General features: G+C 40.8%; 1 protein-coding gene across 1 annotated transcript in view; it reads right to left on the bottom strand.

Annotated features, from left to right (window-relative positions):
• SYCP2L (synaptonemal complex protein 2 like) overlaps positions 1–13,874 on the bottom strand; it is a 60,765-nt gene that overhangs the window by 20,132 nt on the left and 26,759 nt on the right. Inside the window, exons 19-26 of the mRNA XM_070456963.1 lie at positions 13,622–13,764; positions 11,931–12,021; positions 11,334–11,431; positions 7,590–7,645; positions 4,986–5,034; positions 3,826–3,976; positions 3,008–3,057; positions 222–351 (exon numbers count right to left, since the gene is read on the bottom strand). Of these exons, the coding sequence (XP_070313064.1) occupies positions 222–351; positions 3,008–3,057; positions 3,826–3,976; positions 4,986–5,034; positions 7,590–7,645; positions 11,334–11,431; positions 11,931–12,021; positions 13,622–13,764 (768 nt within the window). The remainder of the gene's footprint in view (positions 1–221; positions 352–3,007; positions 3,058–3,825; positions 3,977–4,985; positions 5,035–7,589; positions 7,646–11,333; positions 11,432–11,930; positions 12,022–13,621; positions 13,765–13,874) is intronic.

Below are 13,874 nucleotides of genomic sequence, written 5' to 3'. Positions count from 1 at the left end.
TGAACACCAGCGATTCTTACCCACAAGGTGATCTCAAATGTTAAACGGAATTAAAACACAAAGTCCTCTGTCTTTTGTTAATCAGGACAAGAAAGAGAAGATTAATCAATCATACCTTCACACTTCCTTCAACAGATATTAAGAGAAACATATTTTGCTTTTTTAAACTACCATTTCCAAAATACAATTTTTTCTATGTAAATCAACAGAAAATCACATACTTGTTTTCTGGGCAGAATCTTCAGGAGTTAAAAAGGCAGAACTACTCTGAAATTCGGTTCCAGAAATTTTGGGAGGTGTGACATTATTTTGCCTGGAGGCATCCTTCGATAAGGGTGTTAGAATTTTAACCTAAAACACAGTACTTTTTACAAAGTGTTATCATTCACAACCACTCAAGGCAAGTTATCAAAACATTCCAATACGCTTCCAATATCCTTTTAAAATGTTTAAGGATTGGACATGATTCATTTGGGGAAAAGAAACAGTGAGGCCATAAGATCCCAGGGCTGGAAACACATTAGGTCATGAATCAATAAACTAACTCAAAGCTGACTCTAAGTTCTCAAAGTGTGGTCCCAGACCACAGCCTCAGCAGCACCTGAGAACTTGATGGAAATGTAAATTCTTAAGCCCTACTGACAACACACTCAATCAAAAACTGGGGACAGGACCCAGCGATCTGCATTTCTGGTGACCATTCCCATTTCTGAATTTCTGGTGACCATTCTGGTCATTCTGATGGTCACCAAAGTCTGAGAATCACTGCTCTAAACCAGAAGTCAACCAATGACAGCTCTATAGCCCAATGGGAATAAAGTTTTCTTAATGAAGTTTAATTGGAACACAGCACATCCATGCATTCGAGTACTAGACACAAGGCTGCCTGCATGCTACAATGGCAGAGGTGAACAGTTGCCGAAGAAACCATATGCCCCAAGAGACCAAAATATTTACTACCTGGCCCTCCACGCAAGCCAACGCTTGCTCTAAGTTATTCTCCTAAACTCCAGCACAGAGATGTCAGTGTCAGCTACCAATGCCTCTATAAAGTCAGCAGTGCCCTCACTGAGAATCACCACAGACTTCCTGGCAGCTGCCTATCTTAAATTTGTGGATTCTCAAAGCTTTGATGTTTTTTGGTACCTAATTTTTTTTAAGCTGTATATTGCTAAAAACTGTTGAGCCTATTTCTTTTTTAAAAGATTTTTTGATGTGGACTATTTTTTTAAGTCTTTACTGAATTTGTTACATATTGCTTCTGTTTTATGTTTCAGTTTCTTGGCTCAGAAGCATGTGGGATCCTAGCTCCTCAAGCAGGGATCAGCCCTGCACCCATTGCCCTGGAAGGCCACGTCTGAACCACTGGGCCACAGGGAAGCCCTTCTGTGGTCTGTTTCTACATGATGACTCCTTGTCTCAGGTTGAACACTCAACAAATATTTAGGTACTTGCTCTGGCTTATAGTTTGAGCTATTGCCACTCCCTGTCATTGCAGAACACAAGAGTCCCCCTGGGCAGATGGCTGAAGGTAGGCAGGGGAGGGCAGATAACAAGCTATGGCTAGAGAGCTGTGCGGTGCCAAGTCGCTTCGGTTGTGTCCGACTCTGTGCGACCCCGTGGACTGCAGCCCGCCAGGCTCCTTTGTGCATGGGATTCTCCAGGCAAGAATACTGGAGTGGGTTGCCATGTCCTTCTCCAGGGGATCTTCCTGACCCAGGGATCGAACCCAGGCAGGTTCTTTACCCCTAGCGCCAAGGCCAGATCCCATCAGAGCACTAAACACATTATACTTGTGTAAGGTGAGCAGGGTGCTGCTGATGTCCTCAGAATCCCAGCGCCGCCCACAGGAAATCCTTAAACACTTCACACTGTATTCTGTAGTGTCTGTGCTTTTGTGTGCATATATACATATATATATAAAATATATATTTATATGTAAGTGTATGTATTCTACATATATGTACACAATTATATAGACTATATATCACATACTATATACACATGATTATGTATCACATTATATACTATATAAAATATATTTCATATATACATGATTATGTTATAGTGAAAGTGAAAAGTAAAACTAGAAAATTCTTACACACTTTGCACTAATTCTGTAGTATGTTTTTGTGTGTCTGCATATATACACACACATATAAAATGTTACACATATATGATTATATGTTACATAGTGAAAATGGAAAGTGAAACAGTTTTCATTTTCACTTTTCATTTTCACTATGTGACATAATATATAATCATGTATATATGTACATGTTTTATATATGGTATATAATGTGATATATACATATAGTATGTGATGTATATTTATATACATGATATACATTATATATAAAATATAATCACACACATACTTTATTATATACACTAATTTCATTCAACAAAGGACATAAGCCAACTGCTGAGAAAGGTAATTCAGCTAAAAACATGATAAATTAAGCTTTGAATTGGTCTGGAGGACACTCATGTCCATGTTCTTAACTACTTTCCTACAAAACAAGGATAATTGAAGGGATTCAGACTTTATTCAATATTTATATAAGCCTGAAGACATTTCAACCTCTGGCAACATAAATATTTAAATAATTAAAATCTTTGTGAATAACATGTCCACAAACTGAAAACTAAGAAGAATTAAATCAAGAAGTTTATTTTAAAATACAAATTCAAAAGAACACATATTTGCAGGAAATCAGAATAGCCCAGCTTTCAAGCATACTTTGTAATAAACATCTTTCTATAAATTTTCAACCAAAAAAAAAAAAAGATCCTAAATCTCTGCCCAAGATCCATATTAAATGTGTGAAAGTCCTTGAAGTTTCTACTGAAGGTGGTTTACACACTAGTAAACCACTGGTTTGTTATTTTTCTCTTCCGGAAAGGAGTTTTTTTAAATAAAGGTAGTTCAAACCTAAACAGACCAACTTGTTTCAAACTTACAGCATTAAAGGGCACATGCAAGCACAGAAAAAACTTAACTTACTCCATCTTTCTCAAGGTCGCTGCCACTGCTAGGAGGGAATGGAGGCAAGACTAGAATGAAAGGAAACAAGAGCCCGACGGGTAAGTTTACTTATGCGAGACACAGAATACAGTCGAGAAGCAATCCCCACTTCCCACAGCTTGCTGAAATGTCTAACCCTCTAATTATTCAGCTTTGCTCCTCTCTGGCCAGCGTGAATTCTTTGCTCCAGATACGGCTTCTGAACGCTCTTCTCATGTTCCTGCTGCTGTTGTTCAGCTGCTAAGTCGTGTCCGACTCTCTGCGACCCCACGGACTGCAGCGAGCCAGGCTTCCCCGTCCTTCACCCTCTCGGGGTTTGCTCAAACGCGTGTCCGTTGAGTCGGTGATGCCACCTAACCATCTTGCCCTCTGCCACCCTCTTCTCCTTTGGGCTGCCATCCTGCCCAGCAGACCGGCCCATGTTCTTCCAGTTTTACCTAACCAGAATGCTTCCTCTTCTCCATACTTCTTCAAATCCTATTCTTTTCCCAAGGATTAGCTGAGATCCCACCCAGCCTTCCTTGAAGTTTTTCCTGAAGATTTCAGCTTATTACATCAGACTCCTCTTATCTGAACTCTTTACTTCACTTATCTGTAGTTCATATTTCACAATTATCGGTCAATTCCATATTCTTTAGTACTGTTTCACATATGAACATTTTCCCTTTCCCGTGTAACAGTAGCTGGATCACATGATCATACATCTCTTTGATACCCTTTCCCATCACATCCCGCCAAAGTAATACCTACTGATTTGTTTGAAAAGTGACTGGAAAGAAAACACATACCAAACTTACCTCTTAAGCTGCTTCTCCTGGTTCTTGTCTTTTTCCTACTAGGATACGACTTCAAGGATTTCCTTTTTCGGTTACCGGTCCAAGACAGTTCACTGCCACCACTACTTGAATCTTGATTACTCTCTGAGAAAAGGTGTTTCCTATAATCAAACTTTTACAGACACAGGTGATACATGAGAACTATTGAAAGGATGCTATAGCATTTATGTTCACTTAAACACATGACTACAAAGTTAGGCAAAAGAGAAGTAACTCCTTGTCTAAGACTGGGCTGTTTTACATAACAAAAGGGCACAGAAATACAGAGAAGGGAGAAAAAAAAGATGATTATATCCCTAGATAGCTGCTGTTGTAAAAGATAACAAAACCCTCCCTAATCATAGAGACGGTAGGTAACTCTCCAAACGCTGGTGCACCTGATTACTGTGGCAATACCAACTTCAAAATGCTAGCCCATGGGACTGAGAACCACAGCTAAAAGAAAGCCAGAAGTAGCTTTGTTTGAAATCCTTGATCTCAACTTTAGGAACAAAAATCTCATTTATTGCTCACACACAGATTTCTGTTCTAATGCACTGATGATAGACTTAAAGCACTCTGCTTCCCAAAGGAAGACCAACAGAGAGATGGAAGCGGATAATGTAGGAACAAAACATCATCACTGACTCAGAGCAAAAAATTTCTTTCCAATTCATTAACACTTCTGATTCTATCAGAGTAAATTTCAGCAGCTAGAAAGTCTTTAACACTTCTCTTTTACTTCAGTATCTTCTTTTAAATCTACTTTTAATTTGGAGGATAATTGCTTTACAATGTGGTATTGGTTTCTACCATATAACAACATGAATCAGCCTTAAGTATACAGATGTCTTTTTTGACAAAGCAAGGACAGACTTTTGGCTCAAAGCCTAATACAAGGAAAAGTATTACAATTCGATATAACTTTGCCATTCTCTGTTGTACCTACTTGTGGGCTTTACCCACTATTAGAATTAATGCTGATTTTCCACTTGAAAGTGAAATACTTCCTTTTTAAAAGACCTTAAGATAAATTTAACTGAGAATCATAAAGACGCAGAGCCAAGGCAAAGTCTGAAGATGGTATGCAAGTAACTAAAACGGGAAGGACTGCCCCCAAACAATGAAAGTGATTCCATTACCGACATCCTTGTTTCTTGCTTTCTATTATCCTCAAAAGCAGAATCTTTCCTGAAATCAAAATACATTGAATTAACGGAACTGTGGCCCCAACAGCTTCACCCTTCTTTTTTCTTCCATGTACCCTCTGTCTGTGAGCCCAGCGCAGGGAAGCACCCCATTCTGTGACAAACTTCTTGTCTTGCAATCCATTTCCATACATCTTCTGCCTGCCAACAATTTGCTATTTAAAACAAAACCTTTGTTGAGCCCATCCCCATGAGGCATATAAAGAAGAGGATGGCAGGGCGATATGAGCAAGTCAGCAGCGTTTCCTACCCGGTTCTGTCTTAGACTCAGCTGGGCGCTACAAAAGCCTTTCTGGATGATTAGTGGCGTCAAGCATCTTCTCACACACTTCTTGAACGTTTGTATATCTTCTTTGGGGAAATGTCTGTTGAAAGCCTTTCCCCTCTTTTTTTAATCAGATGATTTTTATTTTTTATTTTTTGCTATTGAATGTAGGCATTCCTTATATATTTTGGATATTAATCCCTTATCAGATAACATGGTTTGCTCTTATCTATTTGCTAGCATACAGAAAGAAATTTGATTTTTGTATACTAATCTTTTTTTAAGGTTTTTAAAATAACATTTATTTCTTAAAAGTTAACACATGCATAATAGGAAACCAAAAAACACAAGGAGCAAAAAACAAAGTGATTCATAATCACAAGTAGTTTAGCATTTGGTGTGTCCTTCTAGGTCTCTTATATCTTTCAGTTTTGTTAAATTGAGGAGTTGTTTAATGGGGACAGCATTTCAGACGGGGAAGATGGAAAATGCTCAGGAGGTGGACAGAGGTGATGACTGTACAACATGAGTGCACTTAATGCCACAGAACATACACTTACAAAGGTGAAGATGGCAAACTTTACATTATGTATATTTTATCACAATTTTTTAAAAAGTCAGCCCTATACTAAATGTTATTGTGCATGCGTGTGTAGTCTGAACAGGGACAGACTACGATAATCAAAGAGCTACTTTAAAATCCCACTTGGAGACTATAGGTAGATGGGGAACTTTAAGGAACTTTGGGAGACCAACGTTAAGTTAATGATCACCCCAGAAAGCAACTGGAAAATCATGAAGCAAAGCAGGCCTGTTTAACAATGAAACTAACAACAAAAATGCACAAGTCAGTGATGTATGCGTTCTGCCGGTTGAGGTCACTAGGCTAATGATCCCTAGGACATGCTCCCCTGCACACATTAAAAACAAAAATAGAGGGGAAAGGTGACATTCCAAAGTGGAAAACCCTCATCACACTGATTGCTGGTGTTCAGTCACCAAGTTGTGCCCAACTCTTTGCGACCCCGTGGACTGTAGCTGCCAGGCTCCTCTGTCCATGGAATTCTCCAGGTGAGAATACTAAAGTGGGTTGTCATCTCCTCCAGGAGGATCTTCCCGATCCAGGGATCGAACCCATGTCTCCTGCATTGGCAGGTAGATTCTTTACTGACTGAGTCACCTGGGAAACCCCACTATACTGATACCTGACATGATTTACCATAGTCTAGCATGTGTAACGCCCACTCCAGTGTTCTTGCCTGGAGAATCCCAGGGACGGGGGAGCCTGGTGGGCTGCCGTCTAAGGGGTCGCACAGAGTCGGACACGACTGAAGCGACTTAGCAGCAGCAGCAGCATATGGAACCTCTCTTTCGCTGATCTGAACAGTGCCATGATGGTCCCAGTTTGACCATGCAGGGACAAGAAAATTCCCCAGCCTGACATGGGAGAGGAGCCGATGATGGAAGCTTAACTCAAGGATGAGGAAGACGGTGGCTTTCTCCCCGCTGTTCCTTTGACTATAAAAACGTAACCTATGAAGCACTCAAAGCCCTCTCATCTGCCTGCAACTCGCACCTTTTTAGCAAGAGCATGCTCAGCCATTACCAACTCTTTGGGACCCCAGACTGTAGCCCTCTATCCATAGAATTTTCCAGGCAAGAACTAATAAGCTCTTCCCTTACCTGCCACTCTCTTCTCATTGAGTTCTTTATGCATCGAGACAGAGAAACCTGTGCTCTTCTGAGCCCTCAATTGTGTTCTGCGGTTTCAGTCTGAATGTAAAAGCAGTCGTACGTGCTGTTTTATTTATTCCAACACGAAAGAGCTAAAAAGCTCCGAGCAGTACCCAAGATTTCTTTGCCGTAAAGCCATCTGAATGTCCCTTTTAATTGAGGTACTCATTTGTAGACAGAGAAACAGAGACCCGGAGATGAACAGATTGCTCCAGTCTGGAATCCTTAGCTCAGAGCCTGCAGTGGTTTTGCTAGATGTTCTCAGGGAATGAGTACCCTCCGGAAGACCAAGACCTACCCTCTGCTCTACATGGCCATATTCCGCAGGACAACATGCGAGCAGCCCCTTCCCAAAGACGAATCTAGACTTCTCAGAGCAGCAGCAACAATGTCCCACGCTTCCCAGAAGGAGAAGAAGGATTCTCAGATTCGAGCAGGGCTGGGGAGTTCTCACTGCTGAATGGAGGATCAGACAGGCGCAGAGAAGGGCAGCAGGTTTCCGGGAGGATCAGAGCCCCAGAGGAAGGCTGCAGGGTTGCCTGAGCGCGGCATACTTCCAAACCAGGTGGCACAGGCCCTCCAGCTCCCACTCCTGCTGGGGCGGGCGTGAGAGGTAGGAGCGAAGCCGGAGGAAACCTGGACTGCTCCAAGGATCTGAAAGGACGAAACACTGGATGCCTGGACAAGAAAGTGTGACGAGAAGGAAGCAGAGTGGGGGGGTAGGTCTCTACTCTCTTCTCATTGAAAGAGACCTTTGACCACGAAATGGCTAGCTACAGGGATGATACACAAACGCTCCTTCTTAGTTCCTGGACAGCCTGACACATGTAGGCTCTACTCCTGGCTCCTAAGTCTCATGTTTTAAGGTCAGGAAGGAACAGATTTCACAGTGTGACAAAGAGTACTTTAAACTAACATTATTAAAGGAGAAATAGACTTGTTCATTGGTAAAGCGTCCGCCTGCAATGTAAGAGACACCGGTTCCATCCCTGGGTCGGGACGATCCCCTGGAGCAGGAAACAGCAACCCACAAACAAGTATTCATGCCTGGAAAATTCCAGAGGAGCCTGACAGGCTACAACCCATGGGGTCGCAAAGAGTCGGACACGACTGAGACAAATGCAGGTCCTAGAGCTGCATGTGTAATTTACAATTTGGAATTTACATATGTAAATTACATATGCAATTTACAATTACATATACATTGTAAACCCTTAAAGCCCCCAAATAATAAATGCTGACACAGATACACAACACAGAAAGATATCTAATAATTCAAAGAAGAAGAATGGTGTTTGGGAGGTGGAGCCATAACAATAAATAAAAATTAATGAAGTAAATAAAGGAAATTATCACTCACTGAGGACCCTTTGTGGGACTGTGTGGTTCTGGTAGAAAAATGAAGAAACAGCCCACATCAGTACTAGATCTGTTCATTCATTCCTTAGTTTGTCCATCAGTGAAAATATATTACTGAACCTACTGATGAGAAAGCCTAACAACCAGAACCCTCAGAGACTGTTGGTGGTAATGTAGAATGCTCTAAAGACACTGGAAAACATCTTGGCAGTGTTTTAAAAAGTTAAATATACACCAATTATGATCCAGCTATTCCACTCCTATATATTCACCCAAGAGAAAAGAAAACATAAATCTCCATACAGAGGAGTTTCCCAGGTGGCTCAGAGGTAAAGAATCTGCTTGCCGTGCAGGAGACCAGAGTTCAATTCCTGGGTCAGGAAGATCCCCTGGAGAAGGGAATGAAAAGCCACTCCAGTACTCTTGCCTGGAGAATCCCACGGACAGAGGAGGCTGGCGGGCTACAGTCCATGGAGCTGCAAAGAGCCAGACATGACTTAGCAGCTAAGCCACCTGCACCTCCACAGAGAGACTTATACATGAAGCCCAAGGGCTTTACTTGTAACAACAAGAAAACTGGAAACTCAAATGTGCATCAACAGGAGAATGGACAGACGAGTTGTGGTATATCCATACACTGGATCCACTATTCTCCATACTTTCCATATTCTCTTCAATACTATTGAACTGCTGATACAACACGAAGAATCTCAAAATACTGGGCTGGCCAAAAAGTTTGTTCAGATTTTTCTATAAGCAATGAAAAAACTGAACAAACTTCTTGGCCAATCCCAATAATTACAATGAATGAAAGACGCAAGGGGGAAAAGAAAAGAGTGCCTCCAGTCTGATTTCATTTAAGTAAGATTTTTAAAACTACCAACTCATCTATAGTGACAAAGCAGATCAGTGATTGCCAAGGGTAGGGGTGGGCATGGAGAAAGTGGGAGAGATTTCCAAGGGGCAGGAAGAAATTCTTGGAGATGATGGATATGGTCCTTATCTTGATTGTGGTGATGTCTCCCGGGTGTAGACAAATGTCAAAACTCAAATTGTACACTTTACATAGATACATGTTATTTCAATTATATCTCAACAAAGCTGTAAAAAAAAAATCACATGTATGACCCATTCTTCAGAGGCCTCCATGGAAAAGTGGCAAATAAATTAGTGCCAAGTGATACACATTTTCTGTCAAGGAGTATCCAGTGTTCTGCTAGGGAAAACTACATCACCAAAGATAATATTGGGGCTACAGTTTCCTCCCCCAGTGGACCACATTTTGTCAGAACTCTCCAGCATGACCCATCTGTCTTGGGGGGTCCTGTACGGATGGCTCATAGCTTCATTGAGTTATGCAGGCCCCATGGCCACGACAAGGCTGTGATCCATGAAAGGGGTAGAGACCCGTAGGACAAGAGAACACTGCAGCCCTGCTGAAGTTATTCACAGAAAACCGCACACAATGCTCTCTCCTTGTGTGGAGCATGGCCAGATACAGGAAAGGGGAAAACCCAGACAATCAAATTGCAATTAACGAGTCACATTAACAGCAGTCTACATGGTTTATGACTTCTGAAAATCACTTACCTAGATGCATCATTTAATGAAGGAAACTGAATTGTTGCTGATGATTCTTGTAAATCTACAGAATACTCACGTTCTGAAGTAACTTCCAAGCATAAAAATAGAAAACAAAAATTGTTAAGCATCTGAAGTATACATTGAAATATACCATTCAAGTTGTATGACAGAAAAAAAAAATCTGACCTTTTTGTGTATCATCCAGTTTTGATTTTTCAGGTGAATCATCAGCTATATTTGTTTGCTGCAGGAAAATGCATATATAAACGTCTGCTTAATTAGGGTGCCTTTGAGACTTTTGGGACTCATTCTACACCTCCAAAGAAAAGCATTTGAATACTTAGATATCAGGCTCTTTCTTCATTAAATTTGTCTCCAAGTGACTATTGGTTATTAAAAAAATAAAAGAAAAGATACCCACCCACAGGAGAAGGTTTACCACATCAAAGATAATCAAGAGTGTCTCACAGTTACTAAGGGAAACATCAAAGGAAGACTTACAAAAATGTCAACAGCATCATAACTGTTGAGATGTTCACGTTTCCCAAAAGACACTCTATCTGTAGAAATATCTTCGGTGTATATTTGTTTAAAAAATATGACACTATCATCACACTTCTCTATAATGTGTCCATGTGATCAAACATAAGAAAATGGACTGAACACCAATGCATGCCAAGCCTTGTGTTAGGAGCTTTATGTGTGTTGGGTTTTTGGTCCTAAGAGGACCACACTATAAACCAGCTATTGTTTGTTTTCTCTAGTCACTTAAGTCATGTCCAGCTCTTTACGACCCCATGGACTACAGCCTGCCGGGCTCCTCTGTCCATAGGATTCTCCAGGCAAGAATACCGGAGTGGGTTGCCATGTCCTTCTTCCTGGGATCTTCCAGATCCAATGACTGAACCTGCGTCTCCTGCATTGGCAGGTGGATTCTTTATCACTGAGCCTCCAGGGAAGCCCAAAGCAGCTTTGTTCTCTAGATGAGAAGCCTCAGCCCCAGTGATGTTACATCATTTCTCCAAGTTCCCACAGTCAGTAACTAAGAGCCAGGTCTGATTCCAGAAATGATGCTGCTTCTCACAAGCTCAGTCTCCAAATCCCAAATGAGGAAATGAGGCAAAGCCAGCCCAGTCACACATTCCGTGGGAGAGCCAAGTTGAGGGAAGGCAAGGAAAAATAAGTGCAGCTGGTGAACCTAATTGAAAGGAGGGGATAGTCAAGAGAAGAGAGCGATGGCTGGCCGGGAGAAACTGGACAACAAGCCGAGAGAGCCGGCTTCCACCTGCCAGCGCCCTGGAGGACACGGTTCAGAATCCGGCCCAGGTCCCTGTACTTACAGCAGGCTCAGACTGGTTGTTTAAGGGGACAGTTATCAGGTGGTGGTCGTCTTCAGCCCTGGTTACCTCTGCCGGCTCCGTGGAGTCCTTTGCTTCGTCTATAGGCATGAAGAAAAGAGCAATAAAAAAAAAAATGGTAACAATAACCATACAAAATGCTGCATACGCTCTGCAAATGCTGGTCATGGGAGCCACACTGCTGGTACAGCGCCATCTTCTGGTGAGAACTGGTAATTAGGGCCTGCCTCAAACATACCAAAAATCTAGAGGCACCTTGGCCTTTGGGTCTAACTCATAAGAAATATTTTACCAGTGCAGGGCCAGCTTTGTGGGCAGACAGGCCCCTACACGCCCCTAGCACTTGCCTCCAGCCACCCCACCATTATTTCTCCTTTGTCATTTCCAACTGACCCCCAGAGAGACTGTATCAGGTGGACAAAATAATTCAAGGCTTAATTTCCAACTTTTTTCTCCAAAGCAGTAGCACATTAATTACTCTTGTATGACCACAGGTTTTCAGTAACCTCTTTCAAATGACATTTTATCATTGCTTCTACAGGGAATCCAGGTAAGAAATTTTGTTATTTCCCAATATACCTGTCTCTATTTTGTGGCTGCTAGGAATCTCAGGGTCTTCTTTCTCTAATTCACCAAAAACGGCTGAGATTTTTGTCTGGTCAGGCATCACCTGAAATGCACACCAAAACCACATGGTTTTTAAAAGCAGTAATTCTTTTCTAAATTTAACATTAACATACATAGAGAGAAATAGCAATATGATAATAGGAATGGGGGCTTAAATGGGGGCTTCCCAGGTGGAGGTAGGGGTAAAGAATCCACCCGCCAAGGCAGGAGATGCAAGAGACGTGGGTTCCATCCGTGGGTCAGGAAGATCCCCTGGAGAAGGGAATGGCTACCCACTCCAGTACTCTTGCCTGGAAAATTCATGGGCAGAGCTGCCTGGAGGGCTACACAGGGTACATGCGGCTGCAAAGAGTCGGATGCGACTGAGGGACTGAACACACACAAGGGACTTTAATACCCCACTCACATCAATGGACACATCATTTAGATGAAAGATTAATGTGAAGACATCAGCCTTAAATTAATGTTAGATCAGATGGACTTGACATACACATAACGTTCTACCCAAAAGCAACAGAATACACATTCTTTCAACACACTAGAATCCAGGAAACACTCATATTTAGGCCACAAAACAAGTCTTAATAAACTTAAGACTGAAATCAGAGTAAGCATCCTTACCGACCACAATGATATGAAACCAGAAATCAATTACAAGAGGAAAACTGGGAAATTCATAAATATGTGGTGACTAAATGACACACTTCTGAAAAACCAATGGGTCAATGAAGAAAGCAAAGGAGAGTTTAAAAATACATTTTGGCAAATGAAAATGGAAATAAAACATACCAAATTTATGAGATGCAGCAAAAGCAGTTCTAAGAGGGAAGTTATAGTGATAAATGCCCACATCAAAAAATAAAGAAGAAAGATCTCAAATAAACAACATATCTTTACACTCGAAGGAACGAGAAAATGAGAAAAATAAATGAACCCAGTTAGTAGAACGAAGAAAAAAGAATGGAAATGAACAAAGTAGAGGCAAAAAAACCCAGAAAAGATCAATGAAACTAAGAGTGATTTCTTTGAAAATATAAACAAAATTGACAAATATTTCTCTGGAATCACATATGTATTTTTATACAGAATGTTATACCGCCATTAAAAAGAAGCAAATTTGCCATTTGCAACAATATGGATGGACTGTGAGGGCCTTATGCAAACTGAGGTAAGTCAGAGAAAGGCAAATTCCGTATGACCTTACTTCTATGTGGGATCTTAAAAATGACAACAACAAAAATAAGCTCACAGATACAAACAGCAGATTGGTGATTCCAGAGGAGGGGGTTGAGGGTAGGTGAAATGAGTGAAGGGGGTCGAAGGATACAAATTTCCTGTTTTAAAATGAGTATGTCAAGGGAATTTAACGTACAGCATCGTGATTATAGTTAATACTATACTGCATATTTGAAGTTGCTAAGAGAGTAAAAGCTTTCACAAGGAAAAAAAACTTCTAATAATGGTGATGGCTGTCAACTAGTCTCATTATGGCAATTATTTCACAATATATACAAAATGGGATCATTATGATTTATACCTGAAACAAATAATGTTTTATGTCAATTATACTTCAATTTATAAAACCCCAATATGGAAATGAAACAAAATATATTCAAATAGTAAAGAAGAATTAAATCTGTCACCTGTTTGTCTTCTCCTAAAGCTTTAATGGAAGCTTGTGATATGTTGAATTGCAGTTCAAAATGGATTTCTATTTTCATCACTTCTTTGTTTCGGATATTAATTGGCTTCTTCAGGTAAATTTTGAGCATCTTCATCTCAGTTTCTAGCAAAAAATAAAGTCCATGTAGATCGACAAACTGAAAAGGGTTGTGTTTTTAAATTTTATAATTTTAAATGACAACTACTGTCCAGATTTTTCTGCAATGAGAAGCT

This window comes from Odocoileus virginianus, chromosome 27 (genome assembly GCF_023699985.2).
Source record: "Odocoileus virginianus isolate 20LAN1187 ecotype Illinois chromosome 27, Ovbor_1.2, whole genome shotgun sequence".
NCBI classification, from domain to species: domain Eukaryota; kingdom Metazoa; phylum Chordata; class Mammalia; order Artiodactyla; family Cervidae; genus Odocoileus; species Odocoileus virginianus.
This window is presented reverse-complemented; position numbering and strand designations above follow the sequence as displayed.